Source organism: Oryx dammah, unplaced genomic scaffold (genome assembly GCF_014754425.2).
Source record: "Oryx dammah isolate SB20612 unplaced genomic scaffold, SCBI_Odam_1.1 HiC_scaffold_19, whole genome shotgun sequence".
Lineage (NCBI taxonomy): Eukaryota > Metazoa > Chordata > Mammalia > Artiodactyla > Bovidae > Oryx > Oryx dammah.
The window spans coordinates 66,652,209-66,670,222 of record NW_024070203.1 but is presented as its reverse complement, the minus strand read 5'-3'; the positions used below and the strand labels follow the sequence as shown (position 1 = coordinate 66,670,222).

The window sequence follows — 18,014 nt, the reverse complement described above, 5'->3', positions numbered from 1 at the left end:
ACAGTAATATAGAGAGGATGTCTTTCTAATTGTTGCCTGTTTTTTTTTTTACAGTATTGCCAAAATCATAAAGTAGTTGAAAAAGGAGTGTATCTTCTAAAAAAGTATTTATTGGTGTAAAATATGCTTTGCTTTGATTATTTACAACAGTGCTTCATGAATATGCTCTAGAGGAAATATTGTAATAATATCGATTTCACGCCTGGAACATGATTTTAACAATGAATGTTAAACACTTAGCCTTGCTAAGACGAGTTTGCCACTGAATGTAGTTTATCATGTGATAACCACTCTATCGCTCATGACCGTTCACAGGTGGCTGCCCAGCCGGTTGGAAGGCTCTCATTTCCTGTTCATCATGTGGCCTTTGTGACTTCGCTTTCAGTGATCACTCAGCCGGTGGCCACACAGCTAGGACAGCCATTTTCTCAACAGCCTTCAATAAAGGCAGAAGATGCCGATGTAAGTTATAACCCAGAGATTTATTTCAGTGGAAGAATGAAGTTATCAGTTCTGGAGGGTGAGCCAACTTCACTAATCCTGGTACACTGGCAACCTGGGAATGGCACTGCCTCTTCAAATTTGGACTGTTATCTATGAATATCATCTTTTACTGTTTTAAAAATGTGCCTTTTCTGTGAACTTGCTCCACAGCTTGTTATTTGAACTCTTTGTGTAGGAAAAGGAGCTTCTGTAGATTTAAAATTTGAAATGAGACATTCAAAAAGATAAAGTTCCATATATCTTTTTTTTTTTAGGGAAAAAAAAAAAGCATGGTAACAGGCCAATTGCTGTAATTCTCTACTCTCTTTTTCTTTAGGGTAATTGTGTATCAGTTGAGATTACTGCACTGGCGTTGAAGGCCGTACTAAAGGACTCCAATAATAACCAAATCAGTGGACTTAGTGGAAATACAACAATTCCGTTTAGCAACTGTTGGGCCAACTACACAGATCTTACTCTTCTTAGAACAGGTGAGTGTACTATTTTTGATCCTCACATGTATACCCATAAATAAGGATAATTATAATTTCCTTTTAATGAACAAAGCAGTCTATACTACTCTGGTCAATAAATTATAGAAATCAGAATGTCTAGCTTACAAAAATATATCTAATATGCAAAACAAGGTAAAAAAATAAGCAATTAAGAGAATTAAAACAGGTAATTTGAGGATGTAAATCAAAATTATATCATGATTCATATTTTCTTCCTTATCCATATGTAATTTTTCTAAATTTTCTATGTGAGAATTACATATTACATGTATAGTAGGAAAATTTAATATATATAGTTTTCAGTTCAAGAAAAGAAAAGATAGTATCGGGTAATTTTAATGGCCCATGCTGGAGTTCAGAGTTGGGCTGGAAAGTGGGTTCTAGTCTTTCTATAAGCCAATGCAAAGGAGAAAACATGAGCATTTTCATGATTCATAGCTCCCTAAAGATAAAACAGTCGCTCTGATGAATTACAATTTGCTCTGAAACCAGAACAGATGTCTCCTGTGAGTTCTCATGAAGTATATTCATGATCTCTTCAACATGGTTAGCGTAAATATAGTCACAACTCCCACGGTGAGGTTTCTTATATTATTTCCATGTGGACTGATGGCATAGCTTCAACTGGTAAAAGCCTTTCTACCATGGCAAAAATGATACATCCAAAAAATAGGTCTCTAGTGATGATAGATGAATCAATGTCAAAAGGAAGGAAATAGACTCTCTGTACTGGAGACAGACCAGCATTACTCTGTTTACCTCAACCCAGGGCTCATTTAGGACCTTTATAAGCCCTAACTCCTGAAAGACTTTTATCTCAGCCCTCACTCTCCTCACCAATGTTATTTCAAACATACACATACTAAAGGTCAGAATAAAAGCCACAATAGGGCTTTCCTGGTGGCTCAGTGGGAAAGAATCCATGTGCCAGTGCAGGAGATGGGTTTGATCCCTGATACGGGAAGATTTCACATGCCACAGAACAACTAAGCCTGTGTACCACAACTGTTGATCCTGAGCTTTAGAGCCCACGCTCTGCAACAAGAGAAGCCACCACAATAAGAAACCCTTGCACTGCAATTAGAGTTGCCCCTGCTCACCACAGCAATGAAAACCCAACACAGCCAAAAATAAATTCTCTTTAAAAAAAAAAAAAATAAAGAGTAAGAGAAGTTAAAGAAATTCTAACAATGATCTGGATTTTTTTCATAAGACCTAAATATCAAAAGCAAAAATCATTCCAAAAGAGAGAAGCTTGATCTTCCTACTGGGCAGCAATATCTCAACCTAGAGTTTGATGGAAATCTGGTGGCAATGAGCTCAACATTGTGCCCTGGGGCAAGAACCTGGAGTGTCCTATAAGTTCTAACAGTCAGCCTAAATGATAGGCTATGAGGCACTTGACAAGAACCCCATCTGAGACAAGGTTGCCCACCTCCCTGGGAAGGTGGACTAAGAAGGTGCCCAGTGGCAAAGACCCAACCTGAGGATCAAGGTCTTCATACTACCACTTTCAAAGGCAGTGTTCCAAAGTAACTGGGATCACTAGAGTGCTGAAGCAATAATGTAGATTTTGACACTTTTCATGATAACAAAATAGTGCTCTCCTTTTATCCAGTAAATTTTCCTTTAGAGTTCAAATCTTCCCTTGGAGTGCCTATCTGTTATTTCTAATTCTCCTCCTCCCTCCCTCCCTTCCTCCTTTCTTCCTTATTTCTTGCTTTCTCTTTTCCCATAAGTGTAGACTTTCAGTTCCCTGCTTGTGTACAGTAAGGAAGGTCAAATATAGTCATCTCTTCATGATTTTTAGATAGGTTAGCCAGTTTGTTGGATATGCAGATGACACCACCCTTATGGCAGAAAGTGAAGAGGAGCTAAAAAGCCTCTTGATGAAAGTGAAAGAGCAGAGTGAAAAGTTGGCTTAAAGCTCAACATTCAGAAAACAAAGATCATGGCATCCGGTCCCATCACTTCATGGGAAATAGATGGGGAAACACTGGAAACAGTGTCAGACTTTATTTTTGGGGGCTCCAAAATCACTGTAGATGGTGACTGCAGCCATGAAATTAAAAGACACTTACTCCTTGGAAGAAAAGTTATGACCAATCTAGACAGTATATTCAAAAGCAGAGACATTACTTTGCCGACTAAGGTCCGTCTAGTCAAGGCTATGGTTTTTCCTGTGGTCATGTATGGATGTGAGAGTTGGACTGTGAAGAAGGCTGAGTGCTGAAGAATTGATGCTTTTGAACTGTGGTGTTGGAGAAGACTCTTGAGAGTCCCTTGGAATGGACTGGAATCCAACCAGTCCATTCTGAAGGAGATCAACCCTGGGATTTCTTTGAAAGGAATGATGCTAAAGCTGAAACTCCAGTACTTTGGCCACTTCATGTGAAGAATTGACTCATTGGAAAAGACTCTGATGCTGGGAGGGATTAGGGGCAGGAGGAGAAGGGGACGACAGAGGATGAGATGGCTGGATGGCATCACAGACTTGGTGAACGTGAGTCTGAGTGAACTCCGGGAGATGGTGATAGACAGGGAGGCCTGGCGTGCTGCGATTCATGGGGTCGCAAAGAGTCGGACACGACTGAGCGACTGAACTGAACTGAACTGAACTAGCCAGTTTGTAGATTAACCACTGTAAAACTGTACAAACAACAAAGCATATGCAAGAAAAGTGAGGAAGTGTCTTTCCATTGCTCCTTAGTCAAATGTTCAATGATCAGACAAGGCTCAGCACCCTCAGCTCTCTTCCATACTGTCCTTTGTTTCAAATAGCCAGTCCTGGGCACTAGGAGAGAACCCCTAAGAAGTAGGTATTGATGCTCCAGAAGGAAAATCTATCCAGAGTCCTCTTGTCCATAGCTGATGAGCAGATAGAAGTAAAAGTGCTAGTCGCTCAGTCCTGTCTGACTCTTTGTGACTCCATGGACTATAGCCCACCAGGCTCCTCTGTCCATGGAATTCTCCAGGCAGGAATACTGGAGTGGGTAGCCATTCCCTTCTCCAGGAGATTTTCCTGACCCAGGGATTGAACCTGGGTTTCCTGCACTGCCAGTGGATTCTTGACCATCTGAGCCACCAGAGAAGTTAACTATGGCACATAGAACACTTCTAACTCTGAGACCCTCTTCCTTTGATTATGTTTGTTTTAATGCACTTCCAACTGGGTTTTCATCAACTTACAAATACTGTATAACCCTTAATGAAATACTTTTGGAAACTGAGTCAAATGAACTGAAGTATAAACAAGTGTAGAGAGGGTCTCAGAGTTAGAGATGTTGTATCTGCCATAGTTAACTTCCCTGCTGGCTCAGATGGTCAAGAATCCACCAGCAGTGCAGGAAACCCAGGTTCAAACCCTGGGTCGGGAAAATCTCCTGAGGTACCATTTCACACCAGTCAGAATGGCTGCGATCCAAAAGTCTACAAGCAATAAATGCTGGAGAGGGTGTGGAGAAAAGGGAACTCTCTTACACTGTTAGTGGGAATGCAAACTAGTACAACCACTATGGAGAACAGTGTGGAGATTCCTTAAAAAACTGGAAATAGAACTGCCTTATGACCCAGCAATCCCACTGCTGGGCATACACACCAAGGAAACTAGAATTGAAAGAGACACATGTACCCCAATGTTCATAGCAGCACTGTTTATAATAGCCAGGACATGGAAGCAACCTAGATGTCCATCAGCAGATGAATGGATAAGAAAGCTGTGGTACATATACACAATGGAGTATTGCTCAGCCATCAAAAAGAATACATTTGAATCATTTCTAATGAGGTGGATGAAACTGGAGCCGGTTATACAGAGTGAAGTAAGCCAGAAAGAAAAACACCAATACAATATACTAACACATATATATGGAATTTAGAAAGATGGTAACGATAACCCTGTATGCGAGACAGCAAAAGAGATGCAGATGTACAGAACAGACTTTTTGACTCTGTGAGAGAGGGAGAGGGCAGGAGGATTTAGGAGAATGGCATTGAAATATGTGTAATATCATATAAGAAACGAATCGCCAGTCTAGGTTCGATGCAGGATGCAGGATGCTTGGGGTTGGTGCACTGGGATAACTCAGAGGGATGGTGTGGGGAGGGAGGTGGGAGGGGGGTTCAGGAGTGGGAACTTATGTACACCCGTGGCGGATTCATGTTGATATATGGCAAAACCAATACAGTATTATAAAGTAAAAAATAATAATAATAATAAAATCTAAAAAAATGAGAACAAGAAACAAAAAAAAAGGAAGTCAAACACTTCTGATTATTTTTCCCCTTAGGAAAAAATTTTAAGATTGAATTTATCCTGGATGAGTTTGTTCGGGTGGAGTCCCAGCCTCTCAGCCTGGCTTCACAGTCTGTCTCCAGCCCAGGCAGTAGCAGCGGTGGCAGCAGCAACAGCAAAGCGTCCACTGTGGGCACAACTGCCCAGATAGTGACTACAGTAATAAGCTGTCTGGTGGGAAGAGTGTTGCTCATGGAAATATTTATGACTGCAGTTTTGACATTGAACGTACTCTAGGTAAGCACGGTACATGCTGTTTGTCTCCACATAGTAAAGTATCAGAAAATGTTTGCTGAATAAAGACAGCAGCGTGGCACCACTATGGACACAAAGACAGTCTCGGCCATTAAGAAAGTTGTTGTCGTTCAGCTGCTCTGTCGTGTCTGACTCTTTGTGACCCCATGGACTCTTGCACCCCAGGCTTCCCTGTTCTTCACCATCTCCTGGAGTTTGCTGAAACTCGTGTCTGTTGTGTCCATGATGCCATCTAACCACCTCATCCTCTGTTGATACAGCTAGTGAATTGAATTTGGTACTCAAAACTGAGACATACACTTTTCTTTCCTTCTTTGTTCTCCTTAATTAGTAATACTTGTTATTATTGTTCAGCTGCTCAGTCATGTTCAACTCTTTGCCGCCCGATGGACTGCACACCGGGCTTCCCTGTCCCAGAGTTTGCTCAAATGCATGATCGTTGAGTCGGTGATGCCATCCAACCATCTCATCCTCTCTTTCCCCCTTCTCCTTCTGCCCTCAATCTTTCCAAGCATCAGAGTCTTTTCCGATGAGTTGACTCTTCACATCAGGTGGCCAAAGTATTAGAGCTTTAGCTTTAGCATCAGTCGTTTCAGTGAATATGCAGGGTTGATTTCCTTTAGGATGGATTGGTTTGATCTCCTTGCTATCCAAGGGAGTGATAGCTTCAAATGTAAAGACAAAACCACTCTGTGGAAATGTCATTCCATTATATGATGGGGTATAAGAATGTGGGGAGTGAGAAATTCAGGTTATGTCAGTATTCTTTCAGTTACAAGGTACAGAAGCTCAGCTCCAGTTGGTTTGGACAATAAAGTGAACTCGCTTAACTGAGATACTCAAAAGTAATGTGATCTGGAAGAGCAAGAACCAAAGACTCAAATGACATCATCCAGAACCTGAGTCTCCATCTCTCCTCTCCATTCTCCTCAGTGATAGGTTCACTCCCAGACTCTCTTTCTCCATCATCCACCCCAACCCTCATGTACAAATACCACCAGCATCTTCATGTTTACATTCTAATGCAGCTAATGTAGAAAGAACAAACCTCTTGCCGAACACTTCCAGCAAAAGTCCCAAAGTTATTGTCATTGACTCAGCTTGGGTCACATGCCCATTCCTAAACCATTTTCTGTGGCCACATGTTGTCATAAATTTGTGAGGAGATACCCCATGTCCAAGGGCAGAGAATCCCCATCAAGACGGTAGGAGAAACAAAACTGTGTTTAGAATAGAGCCCCATACTGGTCAGAGACGCTCAGAGGGTTCAAACAAACCTTGTGCACACCAGGACCCAGAGACCTCACAGAGACAGAGAGAATTGTGTTTGTGCATCTCCTGTGGAGGTGCAGGTCAGCAGTGGACTGCACCTGGGGCAGAGGCTCTGGATGCAGCAGGTCTGGGTATGGCATGAGGCCTCTTGGAGGAGATCTCATTAACCCCACCACAGAGCTGCCCGAACTCACACAGGACAGGGGAAACAGACTCTTAGAGGGTGCAAACAGAACCTTGTGCTAACCAGGTCCCAGGAGAAAGGAGCAGTGACCCCACAAGAGACTGACACAGACTTGCCAAGGAGTGTGGCAAGAGTCTCCAGCAGAGGTGTGGGTCTGCAGTGGCCTGCTGCAGGGCTGAGGGCACTGAGTGCAGCAGTGCCTGCATGGGACCTTTTGAAGGAGGTCGCCATTATCTTCATCACCTCCACCATAGTTTGGCCCCAAGTCAAATAGAAGGAAGGGAACACAGCCCCACCCATCAACAGAAAATTGGATTAAAAATTTTACTGAGCCTGGCCCCACCCATCAGAACAAGACTTAGTTTCCTCAGTCTCTCCCATCAGGAAGCTTCCATAAGCCTCTTATCCCTCTCCATCAGAGGGCAGACAGACTGAAAACCTCAATCACAGAAAACTAACCAATCTGATCACATGGACCACAGCCTTGTCTAACTCGGGGAAACTCGAGCCCTGCTATGTAGGGCCATCCAAGACAGACGGGTCATGGTGGAGAGTTCTGACAAAACGTGGTCTACTGGACAAGGGAATAGCAAACCACTTCAGTATTCTTGCCTTGTGAACCCCATGAACAGTATGAAAAAACAAAAAGAGAGGACACTGAAAGATGAACTTCCCAGGTCACTAGGTGCCCAATATGCTACTGGAGATCAGTGGAGAAATAACTCCAGAAAGAATGAAGAGATGAAGCCAGAGCAAGAACAACACCCAGTTGTGGATGTGACTGGTGATGGAAGTCTGATGCTGTAAAGAGCAATACTGCATAGGAACCTGGAATGTTAGGTCCATGAATCAAGGCAAATTGGAAGTGGTCAGACAGGAGTTGGCAAGAGTGAACATCGACATTTTAGGAATCAGTGGACTAAAATGGACTGGAATGGGTGACTTTAACTCAGCTTACTATTATATTTACTACTGTGGGCAAGAATCTCTTAGAAGAAATGGAGTAGCCATCCTAGTCAACAAAAGAGTCTGAAATGCAGTATCAAAAACAATAGAATGATCTCTGTTTGTTTCCAAGGCAAACCGTTCAATATCACAGTAATTGGAGTCTATGCCCCGACCAGTAATGCTAAAGAAGCTGAACGGTTCTTTGAAGACCTACAAGACCTTCTAGGACTAATGCCCAAAAAAGATATCCTTTTCATTATAGGGGACTGGAATACAAAAAATAGGAAGTCAAGAAATACCTGGAGTAACAGGCAAATTTGGCCTTGGAGTACAGAATGAAGCAGGGCAAAGACTAGCAGAATTTTGCCAAGAGAATGCACTGGTCACAGCAAACACCCTCTTGCAACAACACAATGAAGACTCTACACATGGACATCACCAGATGGTCAATACCTAAATCAGATTGATTATATTCTTTGCAGCCAAAGATGGAGAAGCTCTATACAATCAGCAAAAACAAAACCTGGAGCTGACTGTGGCTCAGATCATGAACTCCTTATTGCCAAATTCAGACTTAAATTGAAAAAAGTGGGGAAAACCACTAGACCATTCAGATATGACCTAAATCAAATTCCTTATGATTCTACAGTGGAAGTGAGAAATAGATTCAAGGGATAGATCTGATAGACAGAGTGCCTGAAGAACTATGGACAGAGGTTTGTGACATTGTACAAGAGCAGGGATCAAGACCATACCCAAGAAAAAGAAATGTAAAAAGGCCAAATGGTTGTCTGAGGAGGCTTTACAAACAGCTGTGAAGAGACGCGAAAGGTAAAGGAGAAAAGGAAAGATATACCCATTTGAATGCAGAGTTCCAAAGAACAGCAGGGAGAGATAAGAAAGCCTTCCTCAGCCAACAATCAAAGAAATAGAGGAAAACAATAAAATGGGAAAGAGTAGAGATCTCTTCAAGAAAATTAGAGATACCAAGGTAATATTTCATGAAAAGATGGGCTCAATAAAGGACAGAAATGGTATACACCTCACAGAAGCAGAAGATATTAAGAATAGGTGGCAAGAGTACACAGAAGAACTATACAAAAAATACTTCATGACCCAGATAATCACGATGGTGTGATCACTCATCTAGAGCCAGACATCCTGGAATGTGAAGTCAAGTGGGCCTTACAAAGCATCTACGAACAAAGCTAGTGGAGGTGATGGAATTCCAGTTGAGCTGTTTCAAATCCTAAAAGATGATGCTGTGAAAGTGCAGCACTCAATATGCCAGCAAATTTGGAAAACTCAACGGTGACCACAGGACTGGAAAAGGTCAGTTTTCATTCCAGTCACAAAGAAAGGCAATGCCAAAGAATGCTCAAACTATAGCACATTGCATTCATCTCACCTGCTAGCAAAGTAATGCTCAAAATTCTCCAAGCCAGGCTTCAACAGTATATGAACCTTTACCTTTCAGATGTTCAAGCTGGATTTAAAAAGACAGAGGAACCAGAGATCAAATTACCAACATCTGTTGGATCATCGAAAAAGCAAGAGTTTCAGAAAAACATCTATTTCTGCTTTATTGACTATGCCAAAGTCTTTGATTATGTGGATCACAACAAACTGGAAAATTCTTCACGAGATGGGAATACCAGGCCACTTGACCTGCTTCCTGAGAAATCTGTATGCAGATCAAGAAGCAACAGTTAGAACTGGACCTGGAACAACCAACTGGTTCCATATAGGAAAAGGTGTACATCAAGGCTGTATATTGTTACCATGCTTGTTTAACTTATATGCAGAGTACATCATGAGAAACGCTGGGCTGGATGAAGCACAAGCTGGAACCAAGATTGCCGGGAGAAATATCAATAACCTCAGATATGCAGATGACACCATCCTTATGGCAGAAAGTGAAGAAAAACTAAAGAGCCTCTTGATGAAAGTGAAAGAGGAGAATGAAAACGTTGCCTTAAAGCTCAACATTCAGAACTAAGATCATGGCATCTGGTCCCATCACTTCATGGGAAATAGATGGGGAAACAGTGGAAACAGTGACAGACTTTATTTTTTTGGTCTCCAAAGTCACTGCAGATGGTGACTGCAGCCATGAAATTAAAAGACGCTTGTTCCTTGGAAGTTATGACCAACCGAGACAGCATATTAAAAAGCAGAGACAGGTCAGCATGCTTGGGGCTGGTGCACGGGGATGACCCAGAGAGATGTTATGGGAAGGGAGGTGGGAGGGGGGTTCATGTTTGGGAACGCATGTACACCCATGGTGGATTCATGTCAATGTATGGCAAAACCAATACAGTATTGTAAAGTAAAATAAAGTAAAAATAAAATTTTAATTAAAAAAAAAAAAGCAGAGACATTACTTTGCCAACAAAGGTCTGTCTAGTGAAAGCTATGGTTTTTCCAGTAATCATGTGTGGATGTGAGAGTTGGACTATAAAGAAAGCTGAGCACCAAAGAATTGATGCGTTTGAACCTTGGTGTTGGTTAAGACTCTTGAGAGTCCCCTGGACTGCAAGGAGATCCAACCAGTCCATGCTAAAGGAAATCAATCCTGAATATTCATTGGAAGGACTGATGCTGAAGCTGAAACTCCAATACTTTGGCCACCTGATGCAAAGAACTGACTCAATTGAAAAGACCCTGATGCTGGAAAAGATTGAACGTGGGAGAAGGGGATGACAGAGATTGAGATGGTTGGATGGCATCACCAACTCAATGGACATGAGTCTGAGTAAACTCCAAGAGTTGGTGATGGACAGGGAGGCCTGGCACGCTGCAGTCCATGAAGTTGCAAAGAGTCAGACCGACTGAATGACTGAACTGAATTGAACTGAATAATTTAGAAGGAGAATGAAGTATTTCAGTACTAAAAGCCAAGACTAAATTTAAAATTAAAAAAAAATGAAGTCAGAATGAAGGGAAACAATAAGGCTGGCTTTCTGGGAGAGTGGCAGAACAACTGGAGCCTGGGGCTTCAGGAAGAAATAATCCATTCTTCCCTCCTCCTGGTAGAAACTAATTAGAAACCAGCTGTCAAGGGAGAAGCACAATTTGAAAAGTCCCAGCCCTGCCTCTTATAGATAATAGAGAGGATGGGTTTGGAGCTGAGGGATCAAAAGTAAAGCGCAGCACACAAGTTATTATATTTTGATGCCAGTTTTCTTGTCCCTAGAATTCTAGTAAGAGTAAAACTTGCTGTCTGTTTTATAATCATGTGATAGGTACTGCTTAAGTTCATTTCTTTCTTCCAAGAAGCATTAAAATATAAAATATAAGTACTGCTTATTATTATGTTTGTACAGTATTATTATATTTGTACATTTTGTGTTTCTTCATTAAACACATTTTTTTCCCTAATTATCTTCACTGACTTTCTCCCTACTTGTATCTTACAACTATGGAATTTTACAAAATTCAGAAAATCCTACTTTCAAGTCATTGGTAAATGATATCATTCTTGGTGTCTTTTAGCACTTTTTTTCCCAGATGAAAAAGTTAACAGCTTCCCCTTTGCTACTAAATAATCCATAATTCTTCAATTAAGACATGAGAAGACTTAAACACTGTCTTCATCCTTTCAGGCTGCTATAACAAAATACCAAAGATTGAATGGCTTAAGAACAAGAGAAATTTATTTCTCACAATTCTGAAGGCCATAAGTCTGAGATCAGGGTGCCAGCATGGTCAAATAAGGGCCCTCTTCTGGGTCACAGACTTCCACTGTATCTTTATGTGGTTGAAGGGGCTGGGGAATTCTGTGGAGTCTCTTTTAAGAGTACTAATCACATTCATGGAGGCTCTGCCCTCAAGACCTAAGCACCTATCAAAAGCCCTATCCCTAATACCATCACACTGGACATTAGGTTTTAAAACATAAATTTGAGGTGGGGCTTCCCTGGTGGCTCAGCTGGTAAAGATTCCACCTGCAATGCAGGAGACCGGGTTCAATCCCTGGGTTGGGAAGATCCCTTGGAGAAGGGAAAGGCTACCCACTCCAGTATTCTGGCCTGGAGAATTTCATGGACTGTATAGTTCATGGGGTAGCAAAGAGTCGGACACACAACTGAGCGACTTTCACTTTCTTTTCCATTCAGATGGGGTTTCCCAGGTGGCGCTATTGATAAAGAATCTGCCTGCCAATGCAGGAAACTTAAGAGATTCCTGGGTGGGTTCAATTCCTGGGTTGGGAAAATCCCCTGGAGGAGCAAATGGCCACCCACTCCAGTATTCTTGCCTGAAAAATTCCATGGACAGTGGAGCCTGGCAAGCCACAGTCCATGGGATTGCAAAGAGTCAGACACAGCACGCACACACATATTCAGATCATAGCAACCGTTGATGAAATTCTGTTTTTCTTTTTAAATAACTTTGCATTCTGAATTAACAGCATTTTACTTTTAAGAGAGTTGTGAAATTATACTAAATAAAATTAGAAAACTTGAATGTGAAAACTACAATATATAAGGACCGACTGTTCTCACTCCAGAGTTCCGCACAAGAGCAACTTAAATTGGTAAACTCTGAAATACTGATTTTTGTCTTATTAACCATTCCATGAAATAGTAAGAAAGTTAAAATTAATTAAACATATTTTAAAATTACACTATATGTTCTTAAAACATGTTTGTATTGTTTTTGCTTTTCAGGAAGCAACTGAAGTGCTATTCTGAAGAACAGGTTGAAAACACAAATACAGAAACTGCTTATTTAGGAACTGTTTTGTTACACACCAATAAAAAGTCTAATGTTTTCAAGAAAATATGCTAAAAATATTTTTATAATATATAAAATGTATTACTTAGCTTTAATCACAAAAATCAAATTTCTTCAAAATATAAATTTCTTTTGCTTCCTTGTGTTTGTATGTTATTTCATTTTTATAACTTTTAGAAATATTTGATTTGTAAGTAGATGTACCACCTCCAAGTTGCTGTCCCAACAGGTCATAAAATCCTTTAAAGAGTTGAAAGAGCTGTCTAGTTTTGACTCAATTTCTCTAGATCAGATTGAAAGCATTCTGAATTTTTATATTGTACCAGGGGATCTGTTTTTTTCTATCCTCATAAGGCTCTAATTTCCGATGAGCTAAGCCATTTTAATTTCTAAGGATTTGGGAGAAATGAGATTGTTTTAAACCTTTTTTTTTTTTTTTCCCAAAGTTGCTATTTTTCAGATCCACAGAAATCCCAGGAATTCTAGATTATCCTAGATTTCTGAGTCTGCCACCCCTGGCCAGTCTTCTAAGAAGAGCTTTTCCAGTGTCCTTTGTTTGAACAAATCCAAACTCCTCTGCTATCCCCTTCTTCCCACTCAAAACTGTCCCTATGAAGAGTGTGACCTCCTGCAACCCAAGATTACACCAAAAGAGATACTTATTTTCAAGAGATAAAATTAGAGAGTGCCAAAAAGCCACAAATTACCATAGCTAAGTTAACCAAAAGCTCTCATACTATAAAAACTGCACTTTCTAATCAGAAAAGTCTAAAGGAAATGCTCAATTTAGAAGAATAACTCTAATCAACGCTTTGTGGCCATGTCGAGAGCAAGGAGAAGTGACATTCACAAGTCACCTTCCAGCAAGTGACACTCAGGAAGCATATGAAACAGCTGGGAGAATCCAGCAAGTCCCAGAGCTCTTTCTACAGGATACCGTTGCCTAGAATACTTGCCCCAGGTCGTTGGTAATCTTGCTAAACATGAAAAGTTTAATCTTGCTAAATCATGAAAAGTTATTAACTTCAGTTCAGTTCAGTTCAGTCACTCAGTCATACCCAACTCTTTGCGACCCCATGAATTGCAGCAGGCCAGGCCTCCCTGTCCATCACCAACACCCAGAGTTCACTCAAACTCACATCCATTGAGTTGGTGATACCATCCAGCCAACTCATCCTCTGTCATCCCCTTCTCCTCCTGCCCCCAATCCCTCCCAGCACCAGAGTCTTTTCCAATGAGTCAACTCTTCGCATGAGGTGGCCAAAGTACTGGAGTTTCAGCTTTAGCATCATTCCTTCCAAAGAACACCCAGGACTGATCTCTTTTAGAATAGACTGGTTGAATCTCCTTGCAGTCCAAGCGACTCTCAAGAGTCTTCTCCAACACCACAGTTTAAAAGCATCAATTCTTTGGCGCTCAGCTTTCTTCACAGTCCAACTCTCACAACCATACATGACTCCTGGAAAAACCATAGCCTTGACTAGACGGACCTTTGTTGGCAAAGTAATGTCTCTGCTTTTGAATATGCTATCTAGGTTGGTCATAAGTTTCCTTCCAAGGAGTAAGCGTCTTTTAATTTCATGGCTGCAGTCACCATCTGCAGTGATTTTGGAGCCCAAAAAAATAAAGTCTGACACTGTTTCCAGTGTATCCCCATCTATTTCTCATAAAATGATGGTACCAGATGCCATGATCTTAGTTTTCTGAATGTTACTGTGTAATAACTCCAGATATCTTTGTATATATTTACTTTGTATACATTTACTCAATAACAGGCATTCTAGTGAGAAGACTACAAGGAATAAGATGCTGTCTTCACCTTCCAAGAGTCTCAGGGTAGTTGGGGAAATAGTAGCAGAAAAGATGATATACAGTACACGGAGGTATAACATGGTACACGAGAGAGAGAGAGACGTACGGTGCTGGAGGGGTACAGAGGAGGGGCATGGGCTGGAGGGAGGGCATCTTGTGAGGATGGAGATGGATGAGGGGCACATTCCAGGAAACGGTGATGCCTGAAATAAGTGGTAAGATAAACATGAGATTAGCCAAGTAGGAGCGTTCTGACAGAAAGTGTCGGGGGCGGGGGGGAAACGAAGGCTGAAACACTACTAGGTAGCGAGTTCCTTGGAGGTAGTAAGGCTCTTCCTTACTCAACATTTTTGTTTGCCATCTTATGAGATGTCTGACACTAGTAGATGCAGACTCACTGTTCAGTGTATGAATGCAGCACAGAGCTCGGGAAAAGCAAGAAGCCATCAGTCATATGGGCACTGCCATGGGTAAAACAGATAGCTAGTTCAGCGCTGGGAGCTCAGCTCTGTGGTCTGCTGATGACCTAGAGAGGTGCGGTAAGCGGGTGGCAGTGATGTCCAAAAGGTAAGGGATACTGGCGGCTCAGCAGTAAAGAATCCACTTGCTGTGAACGATATGCGGAAACTTGGGGGTTCAGTCCCCAGGTCGGGAAGATCCCCTGGAGGAAGAAATGGCAACCACTCCAGTATTCTTACCTGGAAAATCCCATGGACAGAGGAGCCTGGCAGGCTGCAGTATACGGGTCACAAAAGAGTTGGACATGATGACTGAGAGACTAAACGACAACAGCTGTGTATACACATGGCTGAGTCACTTCGTCGTATAGCAGAAACTAACACAACATTGTAAACCAAGTATGCCCCAATTAAAAAAAAAAAGGAAGAAGAAGCCATCTGATGTTACTGGAGCACCAGTCCACTCCAGGAGGAACAGCTTTCATGTCCCGAGAGCACTGATGAGACCACACCACTCGTTAACTGAGGAGGCTAATAATTCCCTCAGTTCCAACCCCAGAGGGGTGAGAAAACTCTACCATTAAAATGAGGAGAGAGAGAGACTAACAAGAAAGACTTAAAAACCAGATTTCCTAATGAAAATCCAATTTACTCTCCATTTCACAACACTTTCTTTTGCTTGGAAAACTAAATTCCAAGAACTACAATTGTGACATCTAAGGAACAAATTTCTACATTTGGCTTCTGGAAGAGATGCAGAAATCTTCACAGCTAAACACTGTGAAAGCCACAAAATTGATTACTCTCTGTAGGCTTTCCTTACCTCAAGCTGTATTCAGTCCACTGGATTTTTTTTTTTAATTTCCATAGATTTTCAATAAAGAACTTTTCTAATGTAACAGAGCAAGGGCTCATGGGCCGGTGGCACAGAAAGCCAAACTCGGACAGAGGGTGTTTGCAACAAAGTAAGGGTTTCTTTGCAGGGTGGCAAGCAAAGAGAAAGGGCAGCTCAGAACTCCCCAGTGGCTTTTAAACAAGGCTTAGGGAGGATAATTAGGATGAAGATAACAGGGTCTCAGGACGCCTCATCAGCTCATGGACATTCTGACTCATTGGCCGGTGGTGAAGTAACAGCGCGATGTTTCAGGAATCTCTGTCATCAACCGTCTGGCTCCAGCCTGGGGTCTGCGTGCTTCTGGATAGCATTCAGTCATCCTCCTCCACTGGGTGGGGGTGACTTAGTTTTTACTGAGCAACCCATAGATATGCATCAGATAGCTTTATATATTCCTTCAGGAGGGATGAGGAGTCTTGTGACTCTACTATTCTTATCATTAAGATAATGGAGGATATGAAGGGACTTTTTTACCTGGGAAGACTCCACAGGGTTCTGCTTGGTTTCAGCGCCCCCCCCTCCTCTTTCTTTGATACTCTTCAATCCTGAGGGAAACAGAGGTAGGACAAGAAAGGGGAAAAAGTTTGGGATAGGAGTATTAACCCTAATCTCAGGGGAACTCAGTTTTAAGAGGACTGGATTTCTCTAGACAAATCATTTGAGAGTAAAGGGAATTTTTAAAAATTTGCTTCTTAGCCATAGACTTTCTTTAAAAGTTTCTGATTTAATTTCTCTAGGTTTCTAGCTGTCTGCTTTTTAAAATTTCCTAAAATTATTATAGTGATTACATGCTCAGTTGCTCAGTCGTGTCCAACTCTTTGCGACTCCATGAACTGTAGCCCGCCAGGCTCTTCCTTCCATGGAATTTTCCTGGAAAGAATACTAGAGTAGGTTGCCATTTCCTACTCCAACAGTTATTATAGTCAGTCAGTCATTTCAGTCATTCAGTCATGTCCGACTCTTTGCGACCCCATGAATAGCAGCACGCCAGGCCTCCCTGTCCATCACCAACTCCCGGAGTTCACTCAGACTCACATCCATCGAGTTGGTGATACCATCCAGCCATCTCATCCTCTGTCGTCCCCTTTTCCTCCTGCCCCCAATCCCTCCCAGCATCAGAGTCTTTTCCAATGAGTCAACTCTTCGCATGAGGTGGCCAAAGTACTGGAGCTTCAGCTTTAAAATCATTCCTTCCAAAGAACACCCAGGACTGATCTCCTTCAGAATGGACTGCTTGGATCTCCTTGCAATCCAAGGGACTCTCAAGAGTCTTCTCCAACACCATAGTTCAAAAGCATCAATTCTTCAGCACTCAGCTTTCTTCACAGTCCAACTCTCACATCGATACATGACCACTGGAAAAACCATAGCCTTGACTAGACAGACCTTTGTTGGCAAAGTAATGTCTCTGCTTTTCAATATTCTATCTAGGTTGGTCATAACTTTCCTTCCAAGGAGTAAGCGTCTTTTAATTTCATGGCTGCAGTCACCATCTGCAGTGATTTTGGAGAACAAAAAAGTAAAGTTTGACACTGTTTCCACTGTTTCCCCATCTATTTTCCATGAAGTGATGGGACCAGATGCCATGATCTTAGTTTTCTGAGTGTTGAGCTTTAAGCCAACTTTTTCACTCTGCTCTTTCACTTTCATCAAGAGGCTTTTTAGTCCCTCTTCACTTTCTGCCATAAGGGTGGTATCATCTGCATATCTGAGGTTATTAATATTTCTCCCGGCAATCTTGATTCCAGCTTGTGCTTCTTCCAGCCCAGCGTTTCTCATGATGTACTCTGCATATTAGTTAAATTTGTACCAGAAAAATTGCAGTTTTAACTAAGACTTTTTTAAATGCTTGTTAAAAATCCATGAGCAATATGGCTTCACATAGCCTTCATTCATAAGCCAGCTACTTAAAAAAAAAAAAGTTTCTCTGAATAATTCTGCCTTACAAATTTGTGTTTAAATTTTTTAAAATACTTTTTAATGTAAAAAGTGGCTACTTAGCTGTTGAGCAAGTCATTAAAAAATACTTTGTATATTAGCATTGTTTCTTCAGGATCTGAAAAATTCATAAAGTAAATCGATATGATGTTCCCATCTTGGTCAATGTAAGGAATGGAGAATAAGGAGGTAATAAGAATATCTTCCTGTATATCTGATAATA

At 41.5% G+C, this 18,014-nt stretch overlaps 1 protein-coding gene across 1 annotated transcript in view; it reads left to right on the top strand.

The window, feature by feature from the left end:
- Window positions 1-12,768, top strand: part of LOC120879074 (fibrocystin-L) — a 177,423-nt gene extending 164,655 nt beyond the window's left edge. Inside the window, exons 75-78 of the mRNA XM_040262130.1 lie at window positions 316-462; window positions 821-974; window positions 5,288-5,529; window positions 12,622-12,768. Of these exons, the coding sequence (XP_040118064.1) occupies window positions 316-462; window positions 821-974; window positions 5,288-5,529 (543 nt within the window). The 3' untranslated portion in view covers window positions 12,622-12,768. The remainder of the gene's footprint in view (window positions 1-315; window positions 463-820; window positions 975-5,287; window positions 5,530-12,621) is intronic.
- Window positions 12,769-18,014: the final 5,246 nt, after the last annotated feature.